The sequence below is a fragment of the Aptenodytes patagonicus genome, chromosome 19 (assembly GCF_965638725.1).
Source record: "Aptenodytes patagonicus chromosome 19, bAptPat1.pri.cur, whole genome shotgun sequence".
NCBI classification, from domain to species: Eukaryota; Metazoa; Chordata; class Aves; order Sphenisciformes; family Spheniscidae; genus Aptenodytes; species Aptenodytes patagonicus.
This window is the reverse complement of record NC_134967.1, coordinates 6,816,507-6,828,936: the sequence shown is the minus strand read 5'-3', so window position 1 is coordinate 6,828,936 and position 12,430 is coordinate 6,816,507. Positions and strand designations below refer to the sequence as shown.

At 43.0% G+C, this 12,430-nt stretch overlaps 1 protein-coding gene across 6 annotated transcripts in view; it reads left to right on the top strand.

The window, feature by feature from the left end:
* The window catches only part of MXRA8 (matrix remodeling associated 8), a 43,221-nt gene extending 41,179 nt beyond the window's left edge, over positions 1–2,042 (top strand). For all 6 annotated transcript variants that reach the window (XM_076355877.1, XM_076355876.1, XM_076355878.1 and 3 more), the window contains 2 exons: positions 691–768; positions 1,656–2,042. In XM_076355877.1, the coding sequence (XP_076211992.1) occupies positions 691–768; positions 1,656–1,681 (104 nt within the window). In that variant the 3' untranslated portion in view covers positions 1,682–2,042. The remainder of the gene's footprint in view (positions 1–690; positions 769–1,655) is intronic.
* The last annotated feature ends 10,388 nt before the right edge of the window (positions 2,043–12,430 follow it).

Here is a 12,430-nt window from a genome sequence, read left to right as displayed (position 1 = left end):
AAATGATCCTCTTGTCTGCACTACCCTGAGATTCCTGAAGACTTGCCACGATGCCAAGTTCATACCTGCTGCAACTTGTTGTATGTCAGTGAACATGTTGATAAACCAGGAAACAATTGAGTCTGTCCCTTTTTTTTCTTCTGTGCACCCCCAGTAAAGGTACAACCTTTAAAAGAACAAGCTGACAAACTTTAGGTCCCAAGCTACAGAATTGCTGTAAGGGGCCCTATAAACAAGAGGTAGATACAAAATCTGAAGTAAAGAACAAAGGGGTTGCAGAGGGTGGGTTGCAAACCAGGACAGCAGCAAGTACAAATTCTTCTCTGTATGTCTCAGGAGAGCTCCCCTGTGAGCAAATTCTTTGAGTAACTGCATCAGTCACCTTCAGGTGAGCTTCGCATAGATAATCCAGAGCTTTTTGTTACATGCTGGAAGAATCTGTGGTACCTACGAGGAGCAGGAAACTGAAGTATGCATAACTGATTAGTGCCAGGGGCAAAAATTAAGTTGTAGCAGCTTTCCTTTTCCTGCTGAGTGGCTGAGTAACTCCATGAGTTACTCCTAGAGATCTGGAGATGCCAGGCCTAGAGTGCTTCAAGGAAGGACTGAACACATGTGCGCCCTGCCTGTAAAGCTTTGGGGTTTTTAATGTTCTAATGGCTGTCTGAATTGTACTCCTCCCTTACACAGATTACAAAAACAACATCCTGAAGGAGAAGGCTGAGCAAGCCAGAAGCTTCCCAGCAAAGAACATTGATTTAGACAAAGGTAATAATGACCTGCCTCACCCTAATTGGTGGCTGTATGAACCTTCTGGTGGGTTGAAGGAGGGAGGAGGGAAGAACAGTTTAGCAGTGAGCTGACCAAACCACAGCTGAATGAGGAATGATAAACATCATGACAAATGACAGCAGGAATGAGAAGCTAGTTCCCTTCCTATCCTTTCATCATGGAGCCACAAGATGCAAGTAGTGATTAGGCTTTTAAAAACCTTTGGCGTGGCACAAATAGAATTTTTCTTTATTGGAAAAAGAATGCCTTGCAGGGCTGGAATAGTGCATTCTGTACTGTAACCTCAGAGGGAGATGTATCTCAAAAATGTCCTGGCATGGTGTTTGAGAAAACACTGTGCAGAAGAGAGTGTTTTGAGTTGAATTAATTTATGGGTAATGGGCAGTAACTTCGTTCATCCAACAAAAGCAAACAGCTCTCCCTCCCTAGGGGCTGAATCTCCTTTTGCTTATCCAGTATTAATCCTGAGTATTACATCTCAGTTTGTAGAGTCACACTTATGTCAAGCAGTGCTTGTAAGAAGCTGTTAGGTTCTATTAATCCTTTCGTATGAATTTAGAATACAATAAATGTGACTGAAATGATATCAAGAAGGGAATGGTCTGGAGAGTCCATGAGTTGCCTTAGACCTGCTGTTCTTGATGGTTCTCATGATATTTTTGCCTACGTTCTGCAGAGGTGATCTGTGCAATAATTTATGCACAGTATATCTCACTGTGGGCTTTATGAATAGAATATTGGGGACATGGTTGACTGCAAATGGTCACTTGTCACTGTATAGCTAAGTCCATATTACGGCGTGCTGCTTTGGATGGTTTGAAAACCCTCTTCAGGTACTGACCTCCATTTCAATTTGCTTTCAGATTTCAGGAAGGAATATTGTAAATGAAGACATACCCAAGCTGCTGGCTGGACCAGAAGCTTCAATCAAAGATAGATAAATGGAAGAGAGATGCCTTTTCTTAATATCGTGTCCTTCCAGTTACCATAGATTTTTTTTCACGTAGACTTTCTCCCCACTAAGCACAAGGGTATTTGCAAATGCTTCTTGAAAGAGTTAGACCGTCTGTCTTGTGTGCACTTATGATGGGTTTGGGTTGCCTTTTCTTCTTCTGTTCTCCCAGTCCTCCATTCCCTTTTTCTTTCTTGATATTATTGTTGGTTTTATGCATCAATGATTTTTATGAGCTGAATCAGCAGACCTTTTGCTTTGATGTTACTGCTTTAAATAAACCAACTTGCATCACTAATCTTGAGCCATCATTATATCAGGCATTTTTCCATGAAGTGTATTCATCAGAAAAATAATAGCAAAGCCTGATTGTGATCTCTCATAGGCTGGCATAAATCAGGAGGAGCAGTATTGTCACATAGCACTTTACATATTCCAGGTGAAGTACAAAGAGTACACCCCTTCACAAATGACAATGTAAATACCTCATTTTATGAATGGGGAAATGCCAATATCCTCATTTTACGGGGAAAAGGGAGGCACACAAATGACCAAGGGTAGGGTTGGGATCAGCTCCAAAGAGCTCTGGAAGCCTAACTCTGTATTTCTCACTCTAAGCTTGTTTGTTGATTTGTTTTTGTTTCAGTGCAGACCAAATCAAATTTGGCATGAGCAGACACTTTCAGCTGAAGTTGATGGAGTTACAGTGCTGTAATACCAGTCTCAGTTAGATCAGAACCAGAAATATTATGGAGAGGGCTAAACTCCTGTGTGGAATGTGGAATGTGATTTTCCTGCAGTCCTTGGGTGGATCCAGGCCACACAGAGCCTGTGTGCACATCAAAACAAGGTATGATTACAGCACAGGTAGACAGATTGTTAAAAGGAATAGCTTCTCACAAACAGACCATGAGGAACAAGAATAACAACACACTCCACTAAAGAGCCTGTCAGGAATTTTCATGGGCCAGGGTCTCAGAAGGGGAGTCGAGGAGGGAGATGAGTCCATTCTTATGGAGTTTGGCATTGTTTTGGGGAGCGGATACCTGAGATAGCGGGGCTGTGGGCTGAAGGGGAGTTCTACATATGAACAGCGTGTCAGGTGGGGATGTCCAAAAGTTGGAAGTCAGTAATTCAGTGTTGTAATCCAAGCAAGTTAAAGCATCAGAAAAGCCAGAGAATACTAATAGTTCTACACAGCTCTTCTGACTACTTGGGATATTCTGTGGCACTGTTCCCAAACCAGGCACACTTGTGGTCCTTGGGGCGCAGAAGAAAAGGTCTTTCCTGCTGTTGTGAGCATGATGACAGTGGCTTGTGTTCTTGTTGTGTAAGGGTGAAGGTGGCCAAGGATTGCCAGCCTACTCTTTGGTGGTCTGAAGAGAATGGCAGAGGGAGGGATTGCGCATGGGCTTGGTGACTTAATGGAACTGGGGTAGACTCTCCAGGATGTTGTGGGTGGTGGAAGTGTGAAGAGGAGCTTGTGTGGAACTACTGTGAGGGTGAGGGAGGATGTGAGGGTGATGGTGTGGTGTCACTGTTGAAGTAGTGCTCTGCTTGCAACTGGTATCTCAGCCTGGATTTCTTCCTGGGGATGGAGAATTCTGAGGTCTTTGCCAGTGATGAAGTAGCTGTGGTTCAAGGAAAGCATCTCAGTCTACCAGCTAAACAGTTGGGAATGTGACCTGCTGCCTAGTATGGTACGTGTCCTGGCTGTTGTTTTAGCCACCCTCGCCACTGATCTGGGAACATGTCAGTGCCATCTAATAGGGGCACAAGTTTGGTCAAACCAGAAAGAGATGTTGTCATGGCTGGGTGAAGCTGCCCACTGCAGGAGCACATGTACTGTAAGGGTCCAGTGCTGTTTTGGGAGCTATCCAATGCTACGGGCCTCCCTAGTGTAGGAATCAATTTCAAGTCCCATACCTTTCTTTCCACCCCTGCCAACTTGGGTGTCTTGTCTGACTGATGACAAAGTTCTTAGACATCTAAATCCCATTTCAGCCCCGCTCTCCCTCCTCCCACAAACACCACTGGTCTCTGCCGTTGTGTGACGGGGTTCAGTACGACTCTTAGCAACTCAGAGGTAGTCACTGGGTGTGATGGTTGCAGAGTTGCAGCTACTTACGCTGAAGCTGAGCTCAGCTCCCTAGTTCTGCCAAAAGTGTGGTGAGTAAGGCCTCCTATGTACCAGAAGGAACTGTATTGTCTATTCAGAAGCTAGGACGTCAGTACTTCAATGCACACTTTTTATAGGAGTGGAAAATGAACCATGTCAATTTTTACAGGTATTAATACTTTTCTCTGTTAGCGAGGACTATGTTAAAGAATAAGTATATTGGGGACCCTTATTTTTAATGCCTTTAAATATTAAAAATATTAATAATAGAATATAACAGTAGAGGTGGAGGCGAGCCTTCCTAGGCTACAGCTGGGCAGATCCTTATCTTTTAGTTTGCTTCACTCTTCCATTGCTCTCTGGACAGTTTTTGTGATTTGCGATTAACTGCTTTTATCTTCACTTAAGATTCACCCCTACAAAAGTGCTCAGATTGGGCAGACCCATGGCTAGTGGAGAGGAGGGTCTGGGGTTAGGCCCAAGTCCCTATTTGCCTGCCCTTCCCCCAAAGTAGACAGCCATTCTTCGGCTGCCTTTGGCTGGACCTGAGTGAAACCCAAGCCACATTCCTGCAGGTGCATAAGGCTGCACTGGTTATTCCATCAGGGTGGCACGGTCTCAAGTAATTGTCATTAATGTCTTTCTCCCTCCCTTTCATGTCTGTGAGTCAAAGGTTGGAGATCTTTACTTGCCAGTTCAAATTGCTTAGCATACCTCATATAGACACCAGCTCAAAGTGGGGTTACTCATAAACTCCAGAGGCATTTAAATATTTTATTTGACTTCTAGGCTGCAAAATAGCTTAAGGGAAAAAAATTTAATATGTTCTCTGAAACAAGCACTAGGAAGAGCTTTATGAGTTCCCCATCCTTGCTTTGATCACCAGTTTGAATTTGGTAATGGTCAGACACGCCAGTATAACCCTAGACTGATCAAGATGGGAGTCCAAGTTGAGATTATGGCCCTTTTTCCTTCAGGAGAGGCATATGTTGTGTAATTGGACTCATGATCAGAACAGTGGTTTTCAAAAGCAGCCTGCCACATCCAGTATGTAATTTAGTATGTTAAAATTCTGGCTGAAAGAGATCCAGGCAAGACTGGATAACCAGTTGTGTTTTCAAACTGTTGAAAAAAGAGAGAAAACTGAACACTAAACTGAAGAGTTTTGTTTGTTCGTTTATTTCCTAGTACAGAGGAATTATCAAAGGCTATTTGCCCTTAAATACTGGTGAGAAGCCATTTGGGTCCTTCACATATGCACTTTGTATTCTGTCAGTCTTTGGCATTGGCATGAAGTCTGTGTAGCTCATCTTGCACATGAAAATGGGAAGGGTTGACTTGCAATTAACCACTAGGCTAGGGGCAGGACCACTGTTTTCTGTTCCCACTCTGCCATAGACTCAGAGCAATTCTGGGCAGGTTGGTTTTCTCTCTCTTTCTCTCATCTCAGCCTTTCTTTCCCTAATATGGGACAGTAACTTGCCTCTCATGGAGAAACGATTTTTTTAATGTGTGTAGCACTTTGGTAAATGTGCTTTGCCTGAGTTATTTGAAGTGGTGTTCTTACTGTACTAATGGAATGCTGCATCTTGATAAACTACTTTACCTGTCGCTTTGCAGGCTCTCGGCAGGCTTTGCCTCATTATAGTCTCCTTGGTTTCCTGAGACATGCATTTTATGTTGTTAGTTCAAATAATAATAAGCCCTAATATTTTTATACCAATTATTTCTCAGTGAGTACTCTAGCTCAATGAGGGCAGAGAAATGAAAGTCTCTTTTAGGGTAATGTATGGAATGTAAGGCCTTGTTGTGGAACAAGGAAAGGGTGTATGGTGGTGACCTTAAAGGGGTTAAAACTGAGACTAGAACTAGAGCCCCCTTTTCAGCTCTGTGCATGCTCTGCTTCCTCTCAAGACTGAGAGGAGGACTTGTTCCATAAAGCTTGGGTTTTTTCTTTGTTGTAACAGATTAATTTTCGTTATTGTTACTTAACTTTTACCATTTATCATTGTTGTGTAACTCTCCTAGCATTTAAGAAATAAAGGAGAATATAATGGAGTTTCAAGTTAAGGTTGATTTTATTTCTTGCTCTTTGGAGATGCTATCTAAGCTGTTAGCCAGCATTAGCTAATTCTTCCCAATAGCTGTGCAGTGTGTTTCATCCCGGAGCATCCTAAAGTGCTTGACAGAGTGCAGATTGGATGCAATAAGTTATTCCAGTGATTTCAGTATGGTTTCCACATGGGACATCATCATTTGACTTGGTCATGGGGCCCACAGACAAGTTTTAGCTCTCCAAAAGCGTTGTATAATGAACAGAACTGTGGCTGTAGATGGAGTTCAAACCATCTATCAGAGATGAAGGCTGGCAGCTCCTTCATAGCACATAATTCTGCAGGTCCAGACGGGAAGATAACATATCCTGCTGGAATAGTTAACTGCACAGTTTTATACTTTGCTCCCAGCCCAAATTCCTCTTTTCATTGCAGAACTAACACCTTGCAAAGTTCCTGCTGCACATTCTGCTCTTGGAGGGCTTCCACCCACTGAGTAGTATCCCAGCTGGCGTGACAGAGTTCTTCCAGGGACACTGGTGGAAACAGCTTGTATTGCTGCTTGGACAGTGCAGGGTGCAGGTGCAAGAATTTGAAGGATCAAAGCAGGAAATGAAACTAAAAAGTGGTAAAGAAGTGTATTTAGCAAACTAGATTATTGACCAGCTTGTCTAGCTCTGGTGAAAGTATTATCTTCTCTCTTACCTGGTTGGAGATCATACTACAGCCAGTCTCCTGCCATTTCATACTGTCTCTTCACTGGGGTGAATTGCCCTGTGATGGCTGCTTGTGCTTTCTCAGATAACCAGAGAGGAAAAAAAGCCAAACAGGTTAAAAGGGTTGGGAGATGAAGACGGTGAGAAGTGGATGGGGAGTAGTTTCTTCTCATTGGGCTCTGCTGTTGCTGAGAATGAATGATGAGTTCTTGAGCAGGTGGAGCCAGGGGCCACGTACAATAAAGATCTCATCCAAAGTACCCTTTCTGGTACTGTTGTGGGACTTTACTGGTCAGTCACTGCTATAACCTGTAAGTGAGATTCTTCAGGGTGAGGAGAAGCCAAATTTGAACTACTGAAAAAGAGATACTTTGGGCAAAGTGAGATCATCCTGGAGCTGGTGCCAGTCCCACTGGGAACATCTGACTCAACAGCATTTTTCTAAGATTTAAACTTACTTTTTTTTTTTCCTTAAATGCCACAGGCAAACTAGAGCACCATGCGATTAAAAAAAAAAGTCTTCAAATTATGCTGTCCACGCTGGGAGCCAGAGATACCACCATTTTGCTGGACTGAGGCGACACATACTGGATTGGATTTCTATATTTGTTCTTTGTTGGGGGAATATGGAGCTTGAATGGAATTTTTCTGAGGGCTTCAGAAATACAAATGCAGTGTTTGCAGGCCTGTTTATTTGTACTTGCCTGACACTATGCATGTACAAATTGCCTGGTTCCCTCTCGAACCCAATGTGCCTTTTTTTTTTTCCTACCATGGGGGAGCCTGCAAAAAAGGCAGCTGCAATTACGCACTTACCTTGAAGAGTGAGGTCTTACTGCGTAGCCTTAGCTAGTGCTGGGTGTCATTAATGCTTTAAGCCCTGTTCCTTTCTGCTGGTACACTGGGTCTCTGCTGGCAGACTCCAGCCAACAACTCCACTGTTGGTTATTTGTTGCTGGGGCATCTTATTACTCTTCTCTGTCTCTGTAGACAATGGGTCTGATTTTCCAGGAAAGCAGATGGGAACAAGGAAAAGCTAATTTAGCAACCACAGGGCCTGCTTGGCAGACCATTGAAATTAAATGTTTTCATTGTCTTCAACTTGACTGAAATGGAAGTCCAGATTGTCCCCATTTCCTTTCTGCTTCCCAGTCTGGGGAGAGTCTTACCAGTGGAGAGGGACTTGCTTGTCATTAACAGAACAAATTTCTGAGGGGAAGAAGAAACACTGGGAACCTGAGAGAAGTAGGATAAAGATCTGAATAGACATTCCTAGGCAAAAAACTCCCCTGTTTCCTAGAGGTCAAGTTTTTAAATGTTTATGTGGCCCTCTGCAGATCAGCTGCTCTGAAGTCAATTGCTGCAGGGAAGTTTTTCAAGTGTGGCTCCCCCCTTTTAAAAATGTGCTGCAGCTGCTAAGAAGAGGTAGGAGAACCAGAAAATGGCTGAGGAAAGAAAATAGATTGAGTCATGATGAGTAGGAGCCGGGATTGACCCATTAAACTCATTGATGAGGTGTGCATCGCATGATGGCACTGCCAAAAGTGTGTGTGTGCAATAGTGACTGGTTCTCCATGATTGATGCTAAGAAGACTCCAGAAAAAGTGTGGGAGTGCTGAGTTTTCATAGCTGGAGTACTGATGTTCTAACCCACAGTGTTTTGTGTATGTGGTTCAGCAACAAGGGAGGTCTTGCCTGGAAGGCATCGCTTCTTCCCTTCACAGTCAGAGCTTTTTGCCCAGGCAACAGAGGGTCTCATGAAAATTTCCCTCTGAAGACCCATCTACAGCAAACGCATGATGGAGAAAGAGGTACTTCGTCAAAAACAGCTTGATGTCACTCAATGATTTGAAGTGCTCAACCTGTTGCCTTTTGCAATAACATTTCACGTCTTTGCAGACTCATCTCCACTGTTTTGATTGTTGCTTTAAAGTACAGTTGAGTTCCAAGACAGAAGTTAGCAGCATTTCTGCAGCAGGGGTAGGGAGGTTGATGCCATTCTGTATGAGTACCTGATTTTTACTTGAAGTTTGCTGTTACTGGGAGACCTTGAAAGGACAGGAACATAGTTTGTTCAGTGTGGTAATTCTTCCATCACTACAGGATCACACTGAGATGCATCAGACTTTTGGTAGCAGTAACTGAACAGTCATCAATAGACTCAAGTTAGATGAAAAAGAGACCGAAATTAGAGGAGACACTCTTCATTCCTATGAATCCCATAAGTTGTGTGCATCTGCTAACAACGTTGGTTAATGTTTTCCATTACATTCTTCTCATTTCTTTTTAGCGGTCCCTGTGGAGCACCAACATGAATGTTGCCCTCTATTCTTCTCTTCCCGCCCTCTCCCCCCCCCCCCCCCCCCCCCCCCCGTGAAGTACACAGTGCCTCATTCCTACAGACCTGTGGGGCAATATCCCTCCATAACAGACATTCCTCAGTTAAGAGGGTTTTAGGAAATGTCACTGAAAATACCCTCTGTCATTTCCCCCCAGGTTTATTTGTATTTGAATCCAGTGGCAATGAAAGCCCTGGGGAGCTTTGCCCAGGAGGCTGGGAGCAGATTGCTGGACTGCAAGTCTTTTGCCTCCCTCTAGTGTTTGATGTCTTTATTTTCTTGTAAACTATCGGGACTGAGTTCTGCCATGACCTGACTGTGCCCAGGGTCCGCTGCACAGACAGGAAGAATAAAAGGAAAAAAACCTTGCAGATCTTTTAGACCAGATCCATGAGTAGTGTAAACTGACTTGGATTGCATCCTGCTGACGTATACCAGCTTGGGAGCCAGCCTACAGCATCTTAATTTTAAGCACGTCCAAACTGTGTGGTTGCAGTTATATCTTTCTGCTTCTCTTTTTCTTTTAGGATCGTTTCCATATTTAGTTCTTATTCTGCATTGATGCTAATCTTGCCTGTGTGAATTGGTAGAATGAGATGGAATCTTTGCCCCAGAGGTGAAGAGCAGCTGTATAACTTGCCTGTTTGAATGTGCTGAAAACAGTTCCTGTGTGGTTCGTTCAGACACCAGCTCCTGATACATCCCTTCAATGATAAAAGTCCAAAATCCATTTCTCCTTTTATGTTTAAACAATGGTGATTTGGGGGAAAATCCTTAAGCGAAGGAATGTATAATGAGGAATAATAAGGATTAGTCCCACTGATGGGACTCAATACTTTGGCAACCCAGATTTTGTGTTTCTAGGTCACTACTGTGATTCCAATCTGGAATGAATCTTCCCTGGCTAATGGGTGTCATCAGTTTAGTTTCTAATACATCCGTGCTACTGGCCTCCTTGTAGGTGCCATCAGTCCTACAAGTGGCGTGGAGAGCTGGCAGTAAATGATGGCAAGCGTGCAGTGATGCTTACCACATTGATCCTGCTGTGGTGCTGAAACAAATGAAAACAGAAGTCTTCATTTCCCAGGGTTGACTATCCAAATGAAAGTACTCATAGCCAAACCTGATTTCGTTGACATGAGTGGCAAAACTGCGACTGACTCTTGAGAAGAAATAATCCTCCAAGTAAAAGATAATTTTGTTCTTTTACAAACACATTCTGGCAGGTGGATTAAAAATACCCATGAAATCTCAGAGTGGGTCCCAAGTCACAGCTTTGGTGTGAGAGTGCTCAGAGCTTTGGTTTTCTTTTTGTCATATCTCTTTAAACAAATACTTATTTGCTAAGCAGCCAGAGTGTGATGAGCTTTTTGAATTCACTGAGACAAGCAACAACCATCACTATAATTCAAAGGATGGCTTTTTTAAAAGGGCTTGCTTATTCTCTGTGTGGTAATGAAGTGCATTGCTGTATAAATGAAGAAAAGGGTGAGCGGCTTTTATGCCTCAGGACACTATCTGCTCCCTGCAGGAGTCAGCAAGACTATTTGCTCTATCACGGAGAGCACAGCACTAATAGCAAGACATTTTATGCCTTATATTTATTTTCCACTGAAGCGTTAAGGCCTGAACTCCGCAAGAAGCAAGATACTAGCCCTGATGGACCAGTGGTTTGCTAAGGTGGTGTATTCTGTGTTCCTACATCTGCTCTTTAATTGGATTAGCTTGTGGTTTGACTGTAACATCAAAGTGGGTTATCTCCTCTCTTCTGTGCTTTATGGGGACACAGAAAGCTTTTTGTGAGTCATAGATCCAGTCTTATCAAGTCTGTTCCAAGGTAGTCATCTGACAATTACACAACTCATTATATTTGCAGTTGTCAAAAGTAAAAGCAAAGCTAATAGAGCGAGAACAGAGTTCTCTGCAGATTTAGTCTTTGTGTGGATACCGCCTGGGTCTCTGAGGAATTCAGGAGGTCATTAAGTATGAACTGAAGAGACCAAAGGGTTGGATGTTAATATTTTACCTGAGTTTCATACCGCAAAAACTACATAAAGCTCAGTATCTCAGAAAATATAGCTGGTACTAGAGTTACCTTATAGTCCTGCCAAAGGAAGCCTTCCCCATTCTTGCTCAGAGATTCTTGTGTGTGGTAGAATTGGTGGATTCATGGCATACTTTCCGTACTGAGTACTCAGGTGCTTGCAGAACCGTAGCATGTGTCTGTGCACACATGCAGGACAGAAAGTTGAATGCATAGTTTTACAGAAATCTTCAATACTTTATGCCTTACTCTATCAGAATTCCAAAATTGAAACTGAGAAACGACTAACAATCAGTGGCTACCACTCTTGGGAAGTAATCTTTGAAGTGTACTAAGTTGGTCATTCCTGACTTAAAACAGTACCAAATCACTAGTTACATGATGAAGACTAAGGCCATACCTTTACGTTGCTGTTTATCTTACCTTGTTTTTTGATCATATAGGTATTCAGGTTTAGCAGTGATGAGTGCTAAAGTTTGTCAGCAGATGAGCAAATCAGTGGAGTTCAAGAACCCCAGTGAATGCGATTTTGTAATTGCTTCACTATGCTAGAAATGACAGCAGACAGTTGATGATGTTTTGGTTTCTCAATATTGTTAAATCTTGTTGAGTTGTGGATTAACCGTGCCATTGGTAGAGAGGTACCCAGATCTGGCTCTGTGTGGGAGAATTTGGCTCTGGAAGCGGTATCGCAGCGTTCATGTGGTCGTGTGCTGGTGGGAACTAGTAATGGTTAAACTTTCAGAAAATTGAAAATAATAAATAGCAACATTAACGGACCTTTTGGCAGCCTCTAGCAAAATTGGCTCCTCTGTTTCATGCTGGTAGAAAAATCATTCCAGTGCCACAGGTAGTTCAGTCACTGAGCTGTGATTTACCCCTTCACAGGAAGCAGCTGAATATTCCGAGAAGTGAATGTCCTCTTTCTTTGAAAGTGAAAGAGAATGTCATTAGCTTGGGATTTTCCCAAAGAAGTATTTTTAATGAACAAAAGATTCCTTGAGACCTAAGCACACTGTTCTGAAATCTTCATTTTCTGGCTGTCATTTTTGGGGATTTCTAGAAAGAAAGGTGAACTCTTCCCAAATACATCACCTGCAAAACATGGCGCTCTAAAGATTTTTCTCTGGACTCTGTGCTCCAAAACATACCTATCTCACCCGGCAGCATTGAACAGTGACTCTTGCTGTTCTGTGAAATTCAAGTGATGATAGGTCTAAAGCTTGCTCTGTGCCAAGCACTTCAATGGGCTCTGTGCCCAACAGGCTTCCATTGAAGCAGCTATTAAAAGCAATTTCTTCTGAGCCACGCATGTGTCTCTGCTCTCTTATTAGCATAAGCTGCGGAGAAGCCAACTGCACTGTGGAAAATTTCATGATCTGCAGAGAATCCGTGAGCTCATTGCTTAAACAGA